The 16449-nt window shown below is 37.9% G+C and overlaps 1 protein-coding gene across 1 annotated transcript; it reads left to right on the forward strand.

Moving 5' to 3' along the window:
• The first annotated feature begins 1218 nt into the window (after positions 1–1218).
• Positions 1219–16031, forward strand: LOC311096041 (serine/threonine-protein kinase pim-1-like). The gene is made up of 10 exons (XM_084134968.1): positions 1219–1358; positions 5207–5398; positions 6076–6285; positions 6477–6574; positions 6723–6773; positions 7016–7394; positions 7488–7667; positions 8322–10638; positions 11205–11269; positions 11483–16031. Exons 1-8 carry the CDS (start codon positions 1250–1252, stop codon positions 8546–8548), a joined length of 1446 nt encoding a protein of 481 aa, XP_083991094.1. The 5' UTR covers positions 1219–1249; the 3' UTR covers positions 8549–10638; positions 11205–11269; positions 11483–16031.
• Positions 16032–16449: the final 418 nt, after the last annotated feature.

Here is a 16449-nt window from a genome sequence, read left to right on the forward strand (position 1 = left end):
AGTTACAATCGCAAAATATCCTTTAATCTGCCAGGAAAAACTGTGACTCAAACTGTGACACAACAAAGAAATAGCTCTAAGATAATACAAGTCAGGACTTTAAAGTCATGCTCAGTTAAATATACAAAATTATGCTGTCCTTCAACATTTTTTAAAGATTTTTTGCATCTGCACAAATTTGTTAGATCGGAAATCCAACATGGTGGCCATATGCAACTAGCTCATTTCTCTAGTGTTCTTGGAACATGAACTAGTGAATCATTGAGCTGTAATCTGTGCTAATAAAACAGACGTTTCTAATCAATATTTGTTGTTTGCAGAAAAACAGGCAAAAGAGAAGAACATCTTCGAGAGAGGATGGAAGGCTATGAGAAAGTCCACCCAAGCCAAAACCACATCCAGCGTAGAGCCGCCAACCGGCACAGATGGTGAGTCTCCAGTTTTATCCACCCTGATTCATGGCCATTTCAGCCTGATGTTTCTGGTGTTAGTCTTCATTTTTCCTTCTCTACTCCTGTTGGCTGCTCAAATATGCAGTAAAGAAAAAATTAAACACACAAAAAAACATATTTATATAGTGAAGTCTGATATTTGAGAAACATCACTAACTTGGTCAATTTTTAAAAAAAACATCTGTACTGTAAATGTGTCTTATGGTGTGACATAACAAAACAACTAAGAACATTTTCAATAAATACGAGACAAGCTTTGTTGTCATCCTTTCAAAACTGCTGAAAATCACACCATTTTAAGATGAGTGAAGATTGAAATCAAAAGATTGAAGTCTTTTAAGAATCTTTAAATGGATATTTTTATTTCTATTTTATACATTTCTGTGCTATATTTTATTTTTTAAATTTGGTCATATTTACATATTTGTATATTTATAGTAGGCATAATTGGTCCAGGAATCAGACATTGTGTATGTTCAATGAACCATGACTCCGCGCCAATTTTCTCTTCATGTTCAGTAAAGTGTGTTTTAGTATTATTTTAAGTGATGTATCATTTTCTTTATACAACTATTAAAGATCATTCTCTGGTTTCTCCGGCTCTCTGCACTGGCGCCTGCTCAAACTCGCTAGATCGGAAATCCAACATGGTGGCCATATGCAATTAGCTCATTTCTCTAGTGTTATTGGAACATGAACTAGTGAATCATTGAGCTGTAATCTGTGCTAATAAATATTTGTTGTTTGCAGAAAAACAGGCAAAAGAGAAGAACATCTTCAAGAGAGGATGGGAGGCTATGAGAAAGTCCACCCAAGCCAAAACCAAAGTGCATCCTCTTGTGGCTGAGCAGGAATCACAGGTTCATCCAGACACATCCAGCGTAGAGCCGCCAGCCGGCACAGATGGTGAGTCTCCAGTTATTATAACCACCCTGATTCATGGCCATTTCAGCCTGATGTTTCTGGTGTTAGTCTTCATTTTTCCTTCTCTACTCCTGTTGGCTGCTCAAATATGCAGTAAAAAAAAAAAATTAAACACACAAAAAAACATATTTATGGTAAATAGACTGCATTTATATAGCGCTTTCACAGACCTATGGCCACCAAAGCGCTTTACTTATAGCCTCACGTTCACCCATTCACTCACTCATTCATACACTGACGGCGGTGTCAGCCATGCAAGGCGCCATCCAGCTCGTCGGGAGCAGCTTTTTATGTAGTGAAGTCTCATTACGTCTGTCTCCTGCACGCGAAACAGGAGGAGAGAAGGAGAAGCAAGTTGGTAAATGTCAGTTCAATTCTAAGTTCATTCTTTATGTGCGTAGTAGTGTGCGATGTGTATTGTCCATTGTGATATTGTAATTGTTTTAACGATGTGCGAGGCACTGCGAGCTGACATCGTTTTTTTTCTCTCGTGCTTTCACTGCGTGATGTGTGCAGTTATAGGTATGTTCCCAAATGAGTTTTTGTCTTATATTTATATCATATTATGTTGTTAGTTATCATAGGCCTACAATATCACATCAGCAAGAGTTCCGTTTTCCGTGCACAATTGCAAATGTGATATTTTATGTAACAGTTAAGTTAACAATAAATGAACATAGTTACATTTTATAAACAATATTGTCAGTATTGTTTGTTTTCCCTTTATTTCACCGATGAGAATTTCAAAATGAAACCAGCAGTCTCAATGCAACAGACAGCGATGATTTTTTTGACTGAAATCCACGTTTTGAACCAATCAATTTAATGATTCAATGATCAATCGCTTGCTTCTTTCCTGAATGAATCAACTGTTTGAACAAATCGGTTGAATGAATGAATCCCTCAACTCACTTATTAAGACAGCGACTTACCGCCACCTACTGGCAGTTTTAGTTTCACATTTAAAGTACCCTTTAATTAGAACGTTAAAATTAAAAATCAGTTCATATTTAAATATTGAATAAAAAAACAACAACAATCTCAAATTTTTATTTATGCAATTGTTAGTGCAGTGTAAATATATTAATGCCAGATCTGAAGCCGCTTCTTTGTCACCTTTGAACTGCAAACATGGATTTTGATTTAATGATTTAATTTGACTGTTAACATTGGTATTGTGTTATTTTTCTAATAGAATTTAATTGGAATGTTATAATTTGACATAAAAGGTGATGCCTACATCTACAAATGTCCATATATAGGTGAAAATGCCCCTGGAAATAAATTTGAGGTGGCAAATATTAGCCCTTAATAAAAAATGTAAGTTTCTGTCACTGCTGTGAACTGACCACTGCATAGAATATGAAAAATGTCAAGTCAAGTCAAGTCAAGTTTATTTATATAGCGCTTTTCACAACATAGGTTGTATCAAAGCAGCTTCACAGTAACAAATCAAAACAATACATCAATGTTTGTTCCTAGTGGAACGTCCACGTTTGGTAATGCTGATCAATAGTATCGTTGATTGATTAATTAAATTAAATATCCCCAAATATCCCCAACTGAGCAAGCCAAAGGCAACAGTGGCAAGGAACCGAAAAACTCCATCAGGTGACCTAATGGAGAAAAAAAAAAACCTTGGGAGAACCCGGGGTCAGTCGGGGGCCAGTTCTCCTCTGGCGTTTATGAACTAGAGGTCGGATTTAACTGTAAGATTAAAAGTATTATATGAATGCCTGGCTGAAGAGATGCATCTTTAATCTAGTTTTAAACTGGGAGAGCGAGTCTGAGCAACGAACAGTATCAGGAAGGCTATTCCAGAGTTTTGGTGCTAAATGTGAAAATGCTCTCCCTCCTTTGGTTGATTTGGATATCCTAGGTATGACCAAAAGCCTCGAATTTAGTGACCTTAAAGAGCGCGATGGATTATAGGGCGATAGAAGATCCGTTAAATAGACTGGAGCTAAGCCGTTTAGGGCTTTATAAGTCAGTAGCAATACCTTGTAATTAATACGGAACTTTATAGGTAACCAATGTAGTGATGATAAAATCGGTGTTATATGATCATATTTTCTTGATCTAGTTAGAACTCTAGCGGCGGCATTTTGGACTAACTGTAGCTTGTTTATTGAGGATGCAGGACAACCGGCTAATAACGCATTACAGTAATCTAGTCTCGAGGTCATGAATGCATGAACTAACTTTTCTGCATCAGAAACAGATAGCATATTACGTAGCTTAGCAATGTTTCTAAGGTGGAAAAAGGCTGTTCTTGTAACATATGAAATATGATTTTCAAAAGACAGGTTGCAGTCTAATATAACACCCAGGTCTTTTACTGTAGAGGATGAAGTAACAGGACATCCTACTATGTTAAAGTTGTATTGTGAGAGGTTTTGTGGGTGGTTTTTTGAACCGATGATTAGTACCTCTGTCTTGTCTGGATTTAATAAAAGAAAATTACGCGTCATCCAATCTTTTATATCTTTAACACACTCTGTCAATTTGGATAATTTAGCGTTTTCATCTGGCCGTGATGAAATATAGAGTGTCATCAGCATAACAATGGAAACTAATTCCATGTTTTCTTATAATATTTCCAAGTGGCAGCATATATATTGAGAATAATAGAGGGCCTAACACAGATCCCTGCGGCACTCCATAGTTTACTGGAGTTATGATCGATTTTTCTCCATTTAAATAAACAAAATGGTAGCGGTCAGATAAATACAATCTAAACCAGCTTAATGCTTGTCCTTGAACACCAGTATAATTTTGTAGTCGATCTAAGAGTATTGTATGATCTATAGTGTCGGACGCAGCACTAAGATCAAGTAAAACTAGTATTGAGATACAGCCTTGGTCAGAAGCTAAGAGTAAATCATTTGTGATTTTAACGAGCGCAGTTTCAGTGCTATGATGCGGCCTGAACCCAGACTGAAACTTTTCATAGGTGTCATTTTCTTGTAAGAAAGAGCCCAGTTGAGCGGACACAACTTTTTCTAGTATTTTAGACATAAAAGGTAGATTTGAAATGGGTCTATAATTTGCTAGATTATGTGGATCTAATTGTGGTTTCTTAATGAGAGGTTTTATAACTGCCAGTTTAAATGTTTTTGGAACATAACCTAAAGATAAAGACGAGTTAATAATATTGAGGAGAGGCTCTTCCACTACAGGTAACACTTCTTTCAATAGTTTAGTTGGTATAGGATCTAGTAAACATGTTGTTGTTTTAGATGAAGTGATAAGTTTATTTAACTCTTTTTGTTCTATAGTTGTAAAGCACTGTAATTGTTCTTGCGGGGTGATAATTGAGGCTGAATTATAAGGCGCGATTGAGGATTGAACGTTTACAATTGTGGTTCTGATGTTTTCTATTTTCTAAAAATGTGAATATCTTCGTCAGTCAGCTGTCAACAACAGGCCTAAACCAGCCATGGCACCAAGCACAAAAACTCAATCAGTAAAATATTATCTAATTATTATCAACAAAACTTTGAAATTATCGAGACATATTTTGTCAATATTGCGCACTCCTAATGCATGGTATTAATTTTGATTTTTTTCGGGTTTTACAAAGCCTTCAATTTGAATTTAAATAGTGTGCGGAAACCCTGTAAACTGTACTGTAAATGTGTCTTATGGTGTGACATAACAAAAAACTAAGAACATTTTCAATAAATACGAGACAAGCTTTGTTGTCATCCTTTCAAAACTGCTGAAAATCACACCATTTTAAGATGAGTGAAGATTATATGTCCCTTATTGCAATACTCAACTGTTCTTTAAGATATTTTGAGATAAAAACACATCTTCTTTTATGCCAGGTCTCTCCAAGATGGAGCAAACGGCGTACACAAATCCTGTGGATCATGAGACGATGATGTGCCTGCCAGGACAGGTCTGTGAAGATCTGTGTGTGCCTGGTCCATCCAAGATTAAGAAAACACAGCATGCAGATCCTGTCGATCCTGAAATGCCGCCTGTGCCAGTGCCCTCCAGTTGTGATCTGGGTGACCGTGAGTCATTATTACCTTTGTTTCATGATTTTTCTGCCATCTGTTATTTTCTACTTTTCTACTAGGCTATAATTCTGATCCTCTGACATCACGTAAAGTAACTTCTTGTAGCTGATTTGCAGCAGATCAGAAATCAAAAGATTGAAGTCTTTTAAGATTCTATAAATGGATATTTTTATTTCTATTTTATACATTTCTGTGCTATATTTTATTTTTTAAATGTGGTTATATTTACATATTTGTATATTTATAGTAGGCATATTTGGTCCGGGAATCAGACATTGTGTATGTTCAATGAACCATGACTCCGCGCCAGTTTTCTCTTCATGTTCAGTAAAGTGTTTTAGTATACTGTAAAGTGTGTTTTTCCAGCGCTGACATTTTTTAAATAAAACAATGGATCTAGCAACAGACACTCTACTGACTATAAGTCATTTTTCAAATACATGTAAACTTATTCTAACCCTAACAGTCTACTAATACTCTACTAATACTCTTATGAGAGTTAGTAGACATGTCGGTGCAATGTTACTTATAGACATAGAATGTCTTAAAGGGACCAAAATAAAGTGAAACCAAAGTGACAATTTGATGTTACCACTGACATTGATAATTAATATTATAAAAAATAAATAAAACAAAAACAGTTTTTGATGTCTGAAATGTTCCATCCTCAGGTCGCTCCAGATCCTGGAGAACTGTTTCCACAGATTCTTCTCCGTGCATCATGTCATCTTCATCTTGGTCCTCGTCTAGTTCGGGCAGCCTCGACGGGTTTCTGTGTCCTCCGCTGCCGCGTCAAGTTCCTGTTGAGCCAACAGAGACATCAACTGGCCGAACTGCTCAGGGTGCCGTGGAGGCTTCTTCAGGGAACAAGCGCTCAATAGGTGAGACTGAAATAAGGCTGGGCAGTGCAAAGTCTACAGATAGAGATTTTGCTATTTCATACATAACTGAGTCAAGTTTTTAACATGTCTGGTCACATTTACTGCTGCTCGACCAGCACTGATATTTTTAAAATAAAACAATGAATCTAGCAAGCTAATAATTGTCTCATATTTTTCTGTTTGTTTTTCAGAGTTCTTTGAGTCTCTCTATAACGTGAAAAAGTTAAAGATTGGATCCGGAGGATTTGGCAGCGTGTTCCTGGGAAGACGCAAATTTGATGGCAAAAAGGTAAATTTTACTGAATTGTACAAACATTTTGCTCTTGCATGCATCAAAACACATTTAAAACAATATACAGATGGTTTAATACTTAGTACAAGGCCAGGTGCATGAATACTGTTACTGTTATTGAAACTGGGTCTTTTTTTTATTGCAGGTTGCCATCAAGCGGATGAGCAAGGTTGACAACAAACACTATCTTAATATTGTAAGTTGGCCAAAACCTGAATGTGTATTGAGTTGTTTAAGTGCAGATTACTGTAGTTAATACACCCGTAGGAAGCATTAGGTATAAATGTGATCAACAAATAAGCCGAGAGGCACCAAATAACTTTGAGCTGAAAAGGCTCTTTTGAACTCATCTAAAAAGATCAAAGAATAGTACATTTCAAAATGATGTTTTCTTCAGATTTTTACCCAGCTAAACTTCTGTCTGCTTTTTCTCTCTAGCCTGGGCATCCCGAACCTCTCGTTACAGAAGTGGCTCTGATGCTGATGATGTGCCGAGTACCCATAAGCCCCTTCGTCATACAACTGTACGAGTGGTTTGAACATCCTAGTGAATTCACTCTGATTATGGAGTATCCCGAACCCTGCGAGACCTTGAAGGACACAATATCTCATCGCCATTGGTGTGACATGTTTTCATGGAACATCATGACGCAGGCTGTGTATGCAGTGAAAGCCTGCATCGATCATGGTGTTTTCTACAGTGACATTCATTCGGGGAATTTCCTGTTTAACGAAGACAACAGAGGGCTCAAGCTGATAGACTTTGGCTGCGGACAGCTATTTAGTAGTGAAAGCTACGACAGCAACACATACGGGGGTGAGCAATTTGGGAGTGAAGGTAGTGACTTACTAATTATTTGATGATGCTTTAAAAAAAAAACTCAACAATGTGCAAATGTCTTTCTTACAGGAGTTCTGGAATACTGCCCACCTGAAGTCTTTACAGAAACTCGATTCCACGCCGTCCCAGCAAACGTCTGGTCTCTAGGAGTGTTGCTGTACGAGTTGTCAAACAAATGTTATCCTTTCAATAGTGTAACGGAAATCGAACAAGCCAAAGTTACATTTAAGAACCCCGACTTATCCGAATGTGAGTGAATAATGATAACATTGTGAATGAATAATAACACTGATAAACACACGCTTAAAGCAAACGATTTGTACAGAAAGTTAAAGGTTGTAGTGTGTCAGAATTTTATATATAGCTCAACATATAGTGAGATCCATCGCTGTTTTCAAAAATGCCAGGTCACATGGTCATGACTCATGACTAACCAACTCTCTCCTTATTAAAATGTGTACAGACTGCAAGGATCTGATTAGACGGTGTCTAGACCTGGATCCAACTAAACGCCCCAGCTTAGATCAGATGTTAGACCATGAATGGTTTGATTATGATCTAAACCTAGAGTCGAGAATGTGAGGAGATTCACTCGATCAGTTTCAGGTGTGAGGAAGTGTAACAGGCTGAGTTGGATTATTATTTTTTGTCTTAAATTTTGGATTATTTGTAGTGAGATTTTCAAATTTGTGTTCATTGTAATGTTCTTGTTATAGTCAAAGCAGTGTACTGCGTCTTCCGGTTATTGCGTTCACCGGTTGTTGCAATACACAAATACGCACAAAATTCACAAATGCACACACAAAATTTAAAAAGCACAGAAGATTCACAAATGCATACAAAATTCATTAATACACACACAAGACTGTGTGGCCTCCAACGCTATGCGCCCTTTCCATTTAGGTGCCAATCGCCAAAACTATTGGCGATTCTATTCGAAGCAGACAGACTGGCTAAACCGACCGTCTGCTAGCTGTCTCACGTCACCAAGGTCAGATAAATCCCATCACATAGAGCCTCTTTCACCTAGATATCATCATATAGAGACTGTATCTGTTCCCCGAATTAGGACATACAAAAAACTCCTAAACCAATTCAAGGGTACAAATGTAATTATTTATCTAGTGTAAATGATAAATCACGTTTAACATTTGTGCTGGCTACTTTATACAGGCCACCAGGGCACCATAAAGCTCAATTGGAGATGCTTCCAGAGGTCATAGATCCTCTTCTTAATATCATTCATCTTTGTCACTGGGATATGTACTGAAAACTTTTAAGCTGGCTATGATTAAACCGCTTGTTAAAAAAATGCAACTTGATCCTACAGAATTAGTCAATTAGAGGCCGATCTCTAATCTACCTTTTCTGTCAAAGATACTAGAAAAAGCAGTATCTTCACAACTATGTTCCTTTTTAGAAAGAAATGATGCTGTGAGGATTTCCACTTTCCAGTCAGGATTTAGACCGTACCATAGTACTGAGACAGCTCTCATTAGAGTCACAAACGATTTGCTCCTATCATCCGATCGTGGTTGTATCTCTCTATTAGTGTTACTCGATCTTAGTGCTGCATTTGATACTTTTGACCACAACATTCTTTTAAATAGACTCGAAAATTATGTTGGCATTAGTGGAATTGCATTAGCATGGTTTAAATCATACTTATCTGACCGTTATCAGTTTGTAGCAGTTCAGTAGCTTAGTCGGTATAGGGTCTAACATGCATGTTGTCGGTTTAGATGATTTAACGAGTTTAGTAAATTCTTCCTCGCCTATAGCAACGAACGAATCAAATTTTTCCTCAGGGAGACTACAATGCACTACCTGATGCGATACGGTAGTAGACGGTTGCATAGTTATAATTTTCTCCCTGATATTATCAATCTTATAAGCGAAGAAGTTAATAAAGTCATTGCTGCTGTGTTGCTTGGAAACTTCTGGGCTTGAAGCTTTCTTTTTCGTTAGTTTAGCCACCGTTTCAAATAAATACCTAGGGTTATGTTTATTTTCTTCTAATAGGGTTGAAAAATAAGCAGATCTAGCAGCTTTTAAAGCCTCTGTAAGTAATCGAGCTCTCCTTCCATGAAATCCGAAATACCTCTAGTTTTGTTTTCTTCCAGTTGCGCTCCATTTTTCTGGCTGCTCTCTTAAGGGCCCGAGTGTACTCGTTGTACCACGGCGTTGGACTATTTTCTTTAATCTTCTTTAAGCGCAACGGAGCAACTGTGTCTAAAGTGCTGGAAAAGAGAGAGTTAAAAGTTTCTGTTGCAATATCAAGTTCTTCTAAGCTATCTGGGATGCTGAGATGATGAAACTGATTAGGAAGATTATTGATAAAGCAATCTTTAGTGGCAGAAGTGATTGGTCTAACATATTTGAAACACGGAGTCGGCTTTGCAGCCTTGGCTAAATGTAATTTACACAAGACTAGATAATGATCTGAGACGTCATCGCTCTGCTGCAGAATTTCAACGGCATCAACATCTATTCCATGTGATAATATTAGATCTAGAGTATGATTACGACAATGAGTAGGTCCTGACACGTGTTGTCTAACTCCAATTGAGTTTACAATGTCTTTAAATGCCAATCCCAATGCATCTTTTTCATTATCGATGTGTAATAATGCTGTGAAGCTGCTTTGATACAATCTGTATTGTGAAAAGCGCTATATAAATAAAGTTGACTTGACTTGACGTGTATATTAAAATCACCAACAATTAGTACTTTATCTGCAGTCAATATTAATTCTGATAAAAAGTCAGCATATTCTTTGATAAAGTCTTTATGGTGCCCTGATGGCCTGTATACAGTAGCCAGCACAAATCTCAAACGTGATTTATCGTTTATACTATATATTTTTACATTAAGCATCAACACTTTAAAAGAATTATATTTAAATTTATTTCTTAGTGGTTTTGAAAATATCTATCTATATATAGATTAGGTCAGCCGGACCAGGAACACTTCCCATAAATCCTGATGTACTCGTTACATCATAAGAAGAATGGCGTCTACGCTAATATTAGTCTCTCTGTTTATACCGAGGTTTACCGCAGTCCGCCGTATCCAGGCCGTATCCAGATCATCTGACGAAGGACCAGCGCCTGGATGTGACAACGCAGTCCTGAAGTGTCAACCAGTCTCTCCGAAGTGAGGTGGACCCCGGCCGTATCCAGATCAGATGGTGGATCTACTCCTGGACCACGTCACCAAGGTCAGATAAATCCCATCACATAGAGCCGCTTTCACCTAGATATCATCATATAGAGACTGTGTCAGAATTCAGGTTCTGTTCTGTCGCGACCCCAAAGCAACACAGAGAGCGACAGTATAAAAAAGGTGTGTACATGGTGTCAATGGAAGTGTTTTAAAGTTGTTGTTTCTGCACTAGGATGAGGCCTTCATCTTCATCTCGGAAGATCTTGGAGAATTGTGTTGATTGTTTTTTTTTTTCATTGTCAATAGAAATACTTAAGCATCCATTATTTGCAATTTTTTTCCTGTGTATAGCATAGCATGGCGCTAGCATAAATGTATGCTAAATTTAAATTTAAATTTAGGAATATGAGAAGACACTAACGAGGGTGCAGGCCAACTTTGATGCCATAAAAGAGTCCACAGTCAAACTCCAGGAGGACTTTGCTGCCTTGAGAACATACAAGACCAGACTCTGTTCTCTGGAGAGATCCAGAGCTAGTCAAAACTAGTTTTCTTTCAGTACAGCTTTAGGTTCTATATCGTCTTGATCTGGTTGAATTGTCTTGGTATCTCATGTAACAGGTGGCCTTCATATGGTCCATCCTAAAGAAGAGCCCATCACTGCACCTGTGGCCACACAAGAACAGGTGTATATATATATTCTTAATGTACAGGACTAAATATATTTTGTTTTGAAATAGTACATGTATAGGATCTATGATCTACAGTTTTAAAAAAAAAGCATATAAAAAGCTTATTGTTTTTATCTTAACTTCTAGATTGTATTTCTAGTTTTGCTATTGAGAAAAAACTTAAGAACCAATCTCAAATGTCCAACCATATGTTTATGTAATGAACAGGCAAAGTTTGAGATGGAGAGACATGATGATCTGGCCACCATCCAGCGTCTAGAGTGGGAGAGCCAGCTCGTTCTAGAAACCTTGGAGCACATGATGCCCCTGGTGCGAAGGGACTTTAACTACAGCAACCTGGACTAGCTGCGTTACGTGGGAGCTGTATGGAGCTTGAAGAGTCTCAAAGATAAATGCACACACTCATTCACATATGCACACACAGGATACAAAATGCATACAAAATTCAGAAATGCACACAAAATTCATCCCTTACTTTTAAGCACTCATTGTTAATCATATGATTACAGACTATAATCTAGATGTGCTGTGTTTGACAGAAACCTGGCTAAAACCAAACGATTACATTACTTTAAATGAGTCCACCGCGCAAGATTACTGTTATAAACATGAACCTCGTCTGAAAGGCAAAGGGGGAGGAGTTGCTGTAAGTTATTAGCCTGGGTGCCAGCCCGAACCCCGCCCACAACATTTTTTGGTCAGGAAGTTCGGTCTGGACTCGATCCGTTGAGGAGTAATTATGCTCGGCTGCCAGAAGGCCGAGCCAATCAAATTGCCAGGGCGGGCTTTAATCGATGATGGACAGATGATCTGCGGTTACGTAATCACCCACGTCATCAAAGAGCGCTCGATTTGAATTAGTTTACAACAAAGATGACTGCCGCTGGAGAATTGAGATTTCACGAGTTCACACTTACAAATAAGTCAGATAGAATAAATGCGTATATGACGTGCTGTCCGAGGAGAGGGCTGTGGGCTCGGCAACTATTTAACATATTAAACATCACATAGTTACAGGCTAACTTCAGCGCGCATGACACAGTAATATATTTGCATTTACTACAAATGATGGCCGTGAAAGAGACTTAGCATAGGCTACTATTAAACAGTAGCGATAATGTTACGTGCACCAGAATTAAATAATATATTAAGAAGTAATGTTAGGCTAAACAGCGTAGCTTTAAAGAAACATATTAAGAAACAGCGTGACTTACAGATTCAGTTAACATCCAGAGAGTGTTTGATAATTGTTTATTTTTAAACCAAAACCTTTTAAAAATGATATATTTAACGATATCTTTAGCATTTCTCATCCAAACAACGTCAAACTTGGCACTGCACTTACTCGTGCCCGTAGCGAGACACCTGTCAAGTTTGAAATCCATCGGACTAACGGTTCGAGAGATATGTGGTTAACAGACACACAGACAGACAGACGTTCCTGTAATTTATAGATAGATAAGCAATTATCTCTGTGGTTAAAACATTAAAACACAGCATACCAGAGGAAAAGTGTTCAAAAACATTGCATCCACAACAAATATTTCTATTGACTGAATTTGAATATAAAAATGTTGTAACTTCTCAGTAATGATTTCATGTTTAAGTGCTTACCTCCATTATTTTGAATGGCATATTTAATCTAAATGTTTATATCAGAAGTAAAACATAGTTTAAATCATTATTTTATTTATTTAAACTGTTATTTGCGTCAGTTTCACTAAACGGCCCAACGCGCTCGCTGGCGCTGACATTTAAGAAGGGATGGATATTTGCTTCAAGTGACAGGCTTGGTGAGTGAAATTATATTTGTATTATCTTTCTGTATATGTTTAATTTTCTTTAGATTTTCTGTCTAAAAGTGACCAAAAAGACACTTAACTCCAGCTCACCATCGGTGTCGCCAATTCCCTTTGTCTCCAGAATGTGCGTACGCACGGCTCAAAGTTTGCTTAAAGGTGCGCACATTCTCTCGTCAAGTTTGTTTTTTATAGATCGCAACCTTTGCGTGGGAACTGGCGTACGTACGTTTCCAGCCCCGTTTTGTGCGTACGCATGCTTTATAAATGAGACCCCAGGTCTCTACTACATCACCACATTCTAAATAGAACACATAACCAAAGGACACATGAAAATATTGTTTTGATCCTCCATGTCGAGCGGAAGAGGCATTTTTAAGGACCGAGTCATCATCTGATCACCCAATTACCGCTGGCAGGTTGTTATCAAATCAGCGATAATCTGAAACTCAAAGAAAAACATATAAAGACACAAAGACAAATACACATAACGTAACACCAATTCACAAAGTTAACGGAATGCATAGCTGATATAAATATGATTATTGGACAAAAAACGTCCTCACGTAATAACCTAGAATACTGTCTAACACTTGATGGCTGCTCTGTTAAGTCTTCGTCGTCGGTTAGGAACCTGGGTGTGCTCTTTGATACCAATCTTTCATTTGAAAGTCACGTGTCTAGTATCTGCAAAACCGCATTTTTCCATCTTAAAAATATATCTAAATTACGTCATATGCTCTCATTGACAAATGCGGAACAATTAGTTCATGCATTCATGACCTCAAGGCTAGATTATTGTAATGCTCTACTGGGTGGTTGCCCTGCACGCTTCATAAACAAACTACAGCTGGTCCAAAACGCAGCAGCTCGAGTTCTTACCAGAACCAGGAAGTATGTCCATATTAGCCCGGTTCTGTCAACACTGCACTGGCTCCCTATTAAACATGTATAAATGTTAAAATATTGCTGATCACTTACAAAGCACTAAATGGTTTAGCTCCGCAGTACTTGAGCGAGCTCTTAACGCATTACAGTCCTTCACGTCTATTGCGATCTCAAAATTCCGGCCAGTTGATAATGCCTAGAATATCAAAGTCGACTGCTGGCGGGAGATCCTTCTCCTATTTAGCACCAAAACTTTGGAACAGTCTTCCTAACATTGTCCGGGAAGCAGACACACTCTGTCAGTTCAAAGCTAGATTAAAGACACATCTCTTTGACCTAGCATACTCATAACACATTATAGACTTCTATAATTCAATGATTAGGCTGCATAGATTAGGCCAGCCGGAACCGAGAACACTTCCCATAAATCCTGATGTACTCGTTACATCATAAGAAGAATGGCATCTACGCTAATATTAGTCTCTCTGTTTATACCGAGGTTTACCGCAGTCCACCGGATCCGGGCCGTATCCAGATCAGATGACGACAACGCAGTGCTGAAGTGTCAACCAGTCTCTCCGTTTCCTGAAGTGAGGTGGAGCCCGGCCGTATCCAGATCAGATGGTGGATCTACTCCTGGACCTAACCATGACGCATCCTGAAGTGCCAGCCTCATCCGCCCTGTGAAGGCCTCATCGAATTTGAATAAATTAATTTATCTTTAAAATGTGTACAATTTTCTTCCGGGGGGGCATCTACCACTTCTTTGTTACTGCAGGACTTGTGGAGAGATCTTCGCAGTCCATTTCATTACCTTTTTATATTAAAGGGTTGTTGTTGATAATTTAGTAGTAAAAGCTGTAACAGGTTTTAAGATTGTTATGACAGCATTTAACATTTAATGAGCTCATTAGTTTAATTTACTATTAATATAAAGATATAATACCTTTTTTAATGTCTGCCACCTGGAGGCAAAAAAATTGTTTGGTAATAAAAGTAACAAGTAGCAAAGGTTATGACAAAATACAAATTTCTTTAACTGAATTGTTACGATGGCATTTATGAAATAAACTATTTGCAAGTACAATTTTGAAAGTTTTTATTGATAGACATTTCATTTTGTGTCATTTAAAGTACAATACAAGATTAGCACCAGTTCAGCATATTATGTTGAAATACTGCTCTATCAAATTTAGTCAAATCAGTGAAGAATTGTCATCACTGTTCAGAACTGTAATAGTAATACTCTTAAAGGTCCCGTATTATGCCCCTTTTCACAAGATGTAAAATAAGTCTCTGATGTCCCCAGAGTGTGTATGTGAAGATTCAGCTCAAAATACCCAACAGATCATTTTTTACAGCACGTTTAAATTGTCATTTTTTGAGGCTCAGAAAAACGCGCTGTTTTAGTGTGTGCCCTTTAAATGCAAATGAGCTGCTGCTGGACGGCCTAGGGGGCGGAGCTTCATGAGCTCGCGCTCAGTCTCTCAGGACAATTTCATCTCACGGAATGATGATAATATCAGAAACTCTCAGTAACTGTGTTCATTTCGAGTCGGACAATAATGCCTACAGAGTCAGAGTGCTGTATAGAGATGAAACAGGTATAGTTTAGTAGTTTAATTACGGTTATTATAACGTATTTGTCATCTGCTTGTATGTATCCATTATTTATTAATAGCCTACAAGTCTGCTGTCTGAATGATGATCAAACATATACTGATGAGTTTAATAAAGTTTATTGTACATCACACAAAAGATGAAGCGTCAGTTTTACTTCAGAAAATCACCGTAAGAGCTGAGTAAACACAGTAAGTTATTAGAAGTGTGCAAGTACATAAACGAATTTCGGTAGAGATGAGGGAGCATTCCTGTGGGCGGAGGTTAGTCAAAAAACGGTTCTAGTGACGTCATTAAAGAAGGAAGTAGAGGGATGTAGTCCAAACGGGCCGTTCGATGTAGTCAACTTCTGTTAAATAAAATATCTCGCTTGGCATTGAACTTTGAGCTTTATAATTTTTACAGATATTATTTATGCTCTAACAGCAACATTACACACTAACTAAAGTTTGAAACATGGGATCACGAAGAACGGGACCTTTAACAGACTTGTGAAAAAATATACGAGTCCAAACTGAAATGAAAGCTTACATTAAAGCCAAGGATTCCACTAAAATTACTAGTGGTTGCATCTGCCAGCCACATACTCACGGCAGATTACATAAAGGTCTGTAATGTATGGACTAATCTAACTCTGGGGTATACCAGAGCCCGTCTATGGAGAGCCTGCCCACTCCCTATTAAGTCCTATTGTACCGAATTGTGGTTGTAGTTCCACCAGAGTTCCACTGGGGGCGATCGCCCATGAGTGCAGAATGAATGGGAGTCTATGGGGCTAGACGGCTAAATTTGTCTCTTTCACACGATTGCCGTTGAGAAATCTCAGATTTGATTGTAGGTTTTGCAAGTTCAACATGGGTTATAGGT

Source organism: Abramis brama, assembly GCF_963993115.1.
Source record: "Abramis brama genome assembly, chromosome: 14".
Lineage (NCBI taxonomy): Eukaryota > Metazoa > Chordata > Actinopteri > Cypriniformes > Leuciscidae > Abramis > Abramis brama.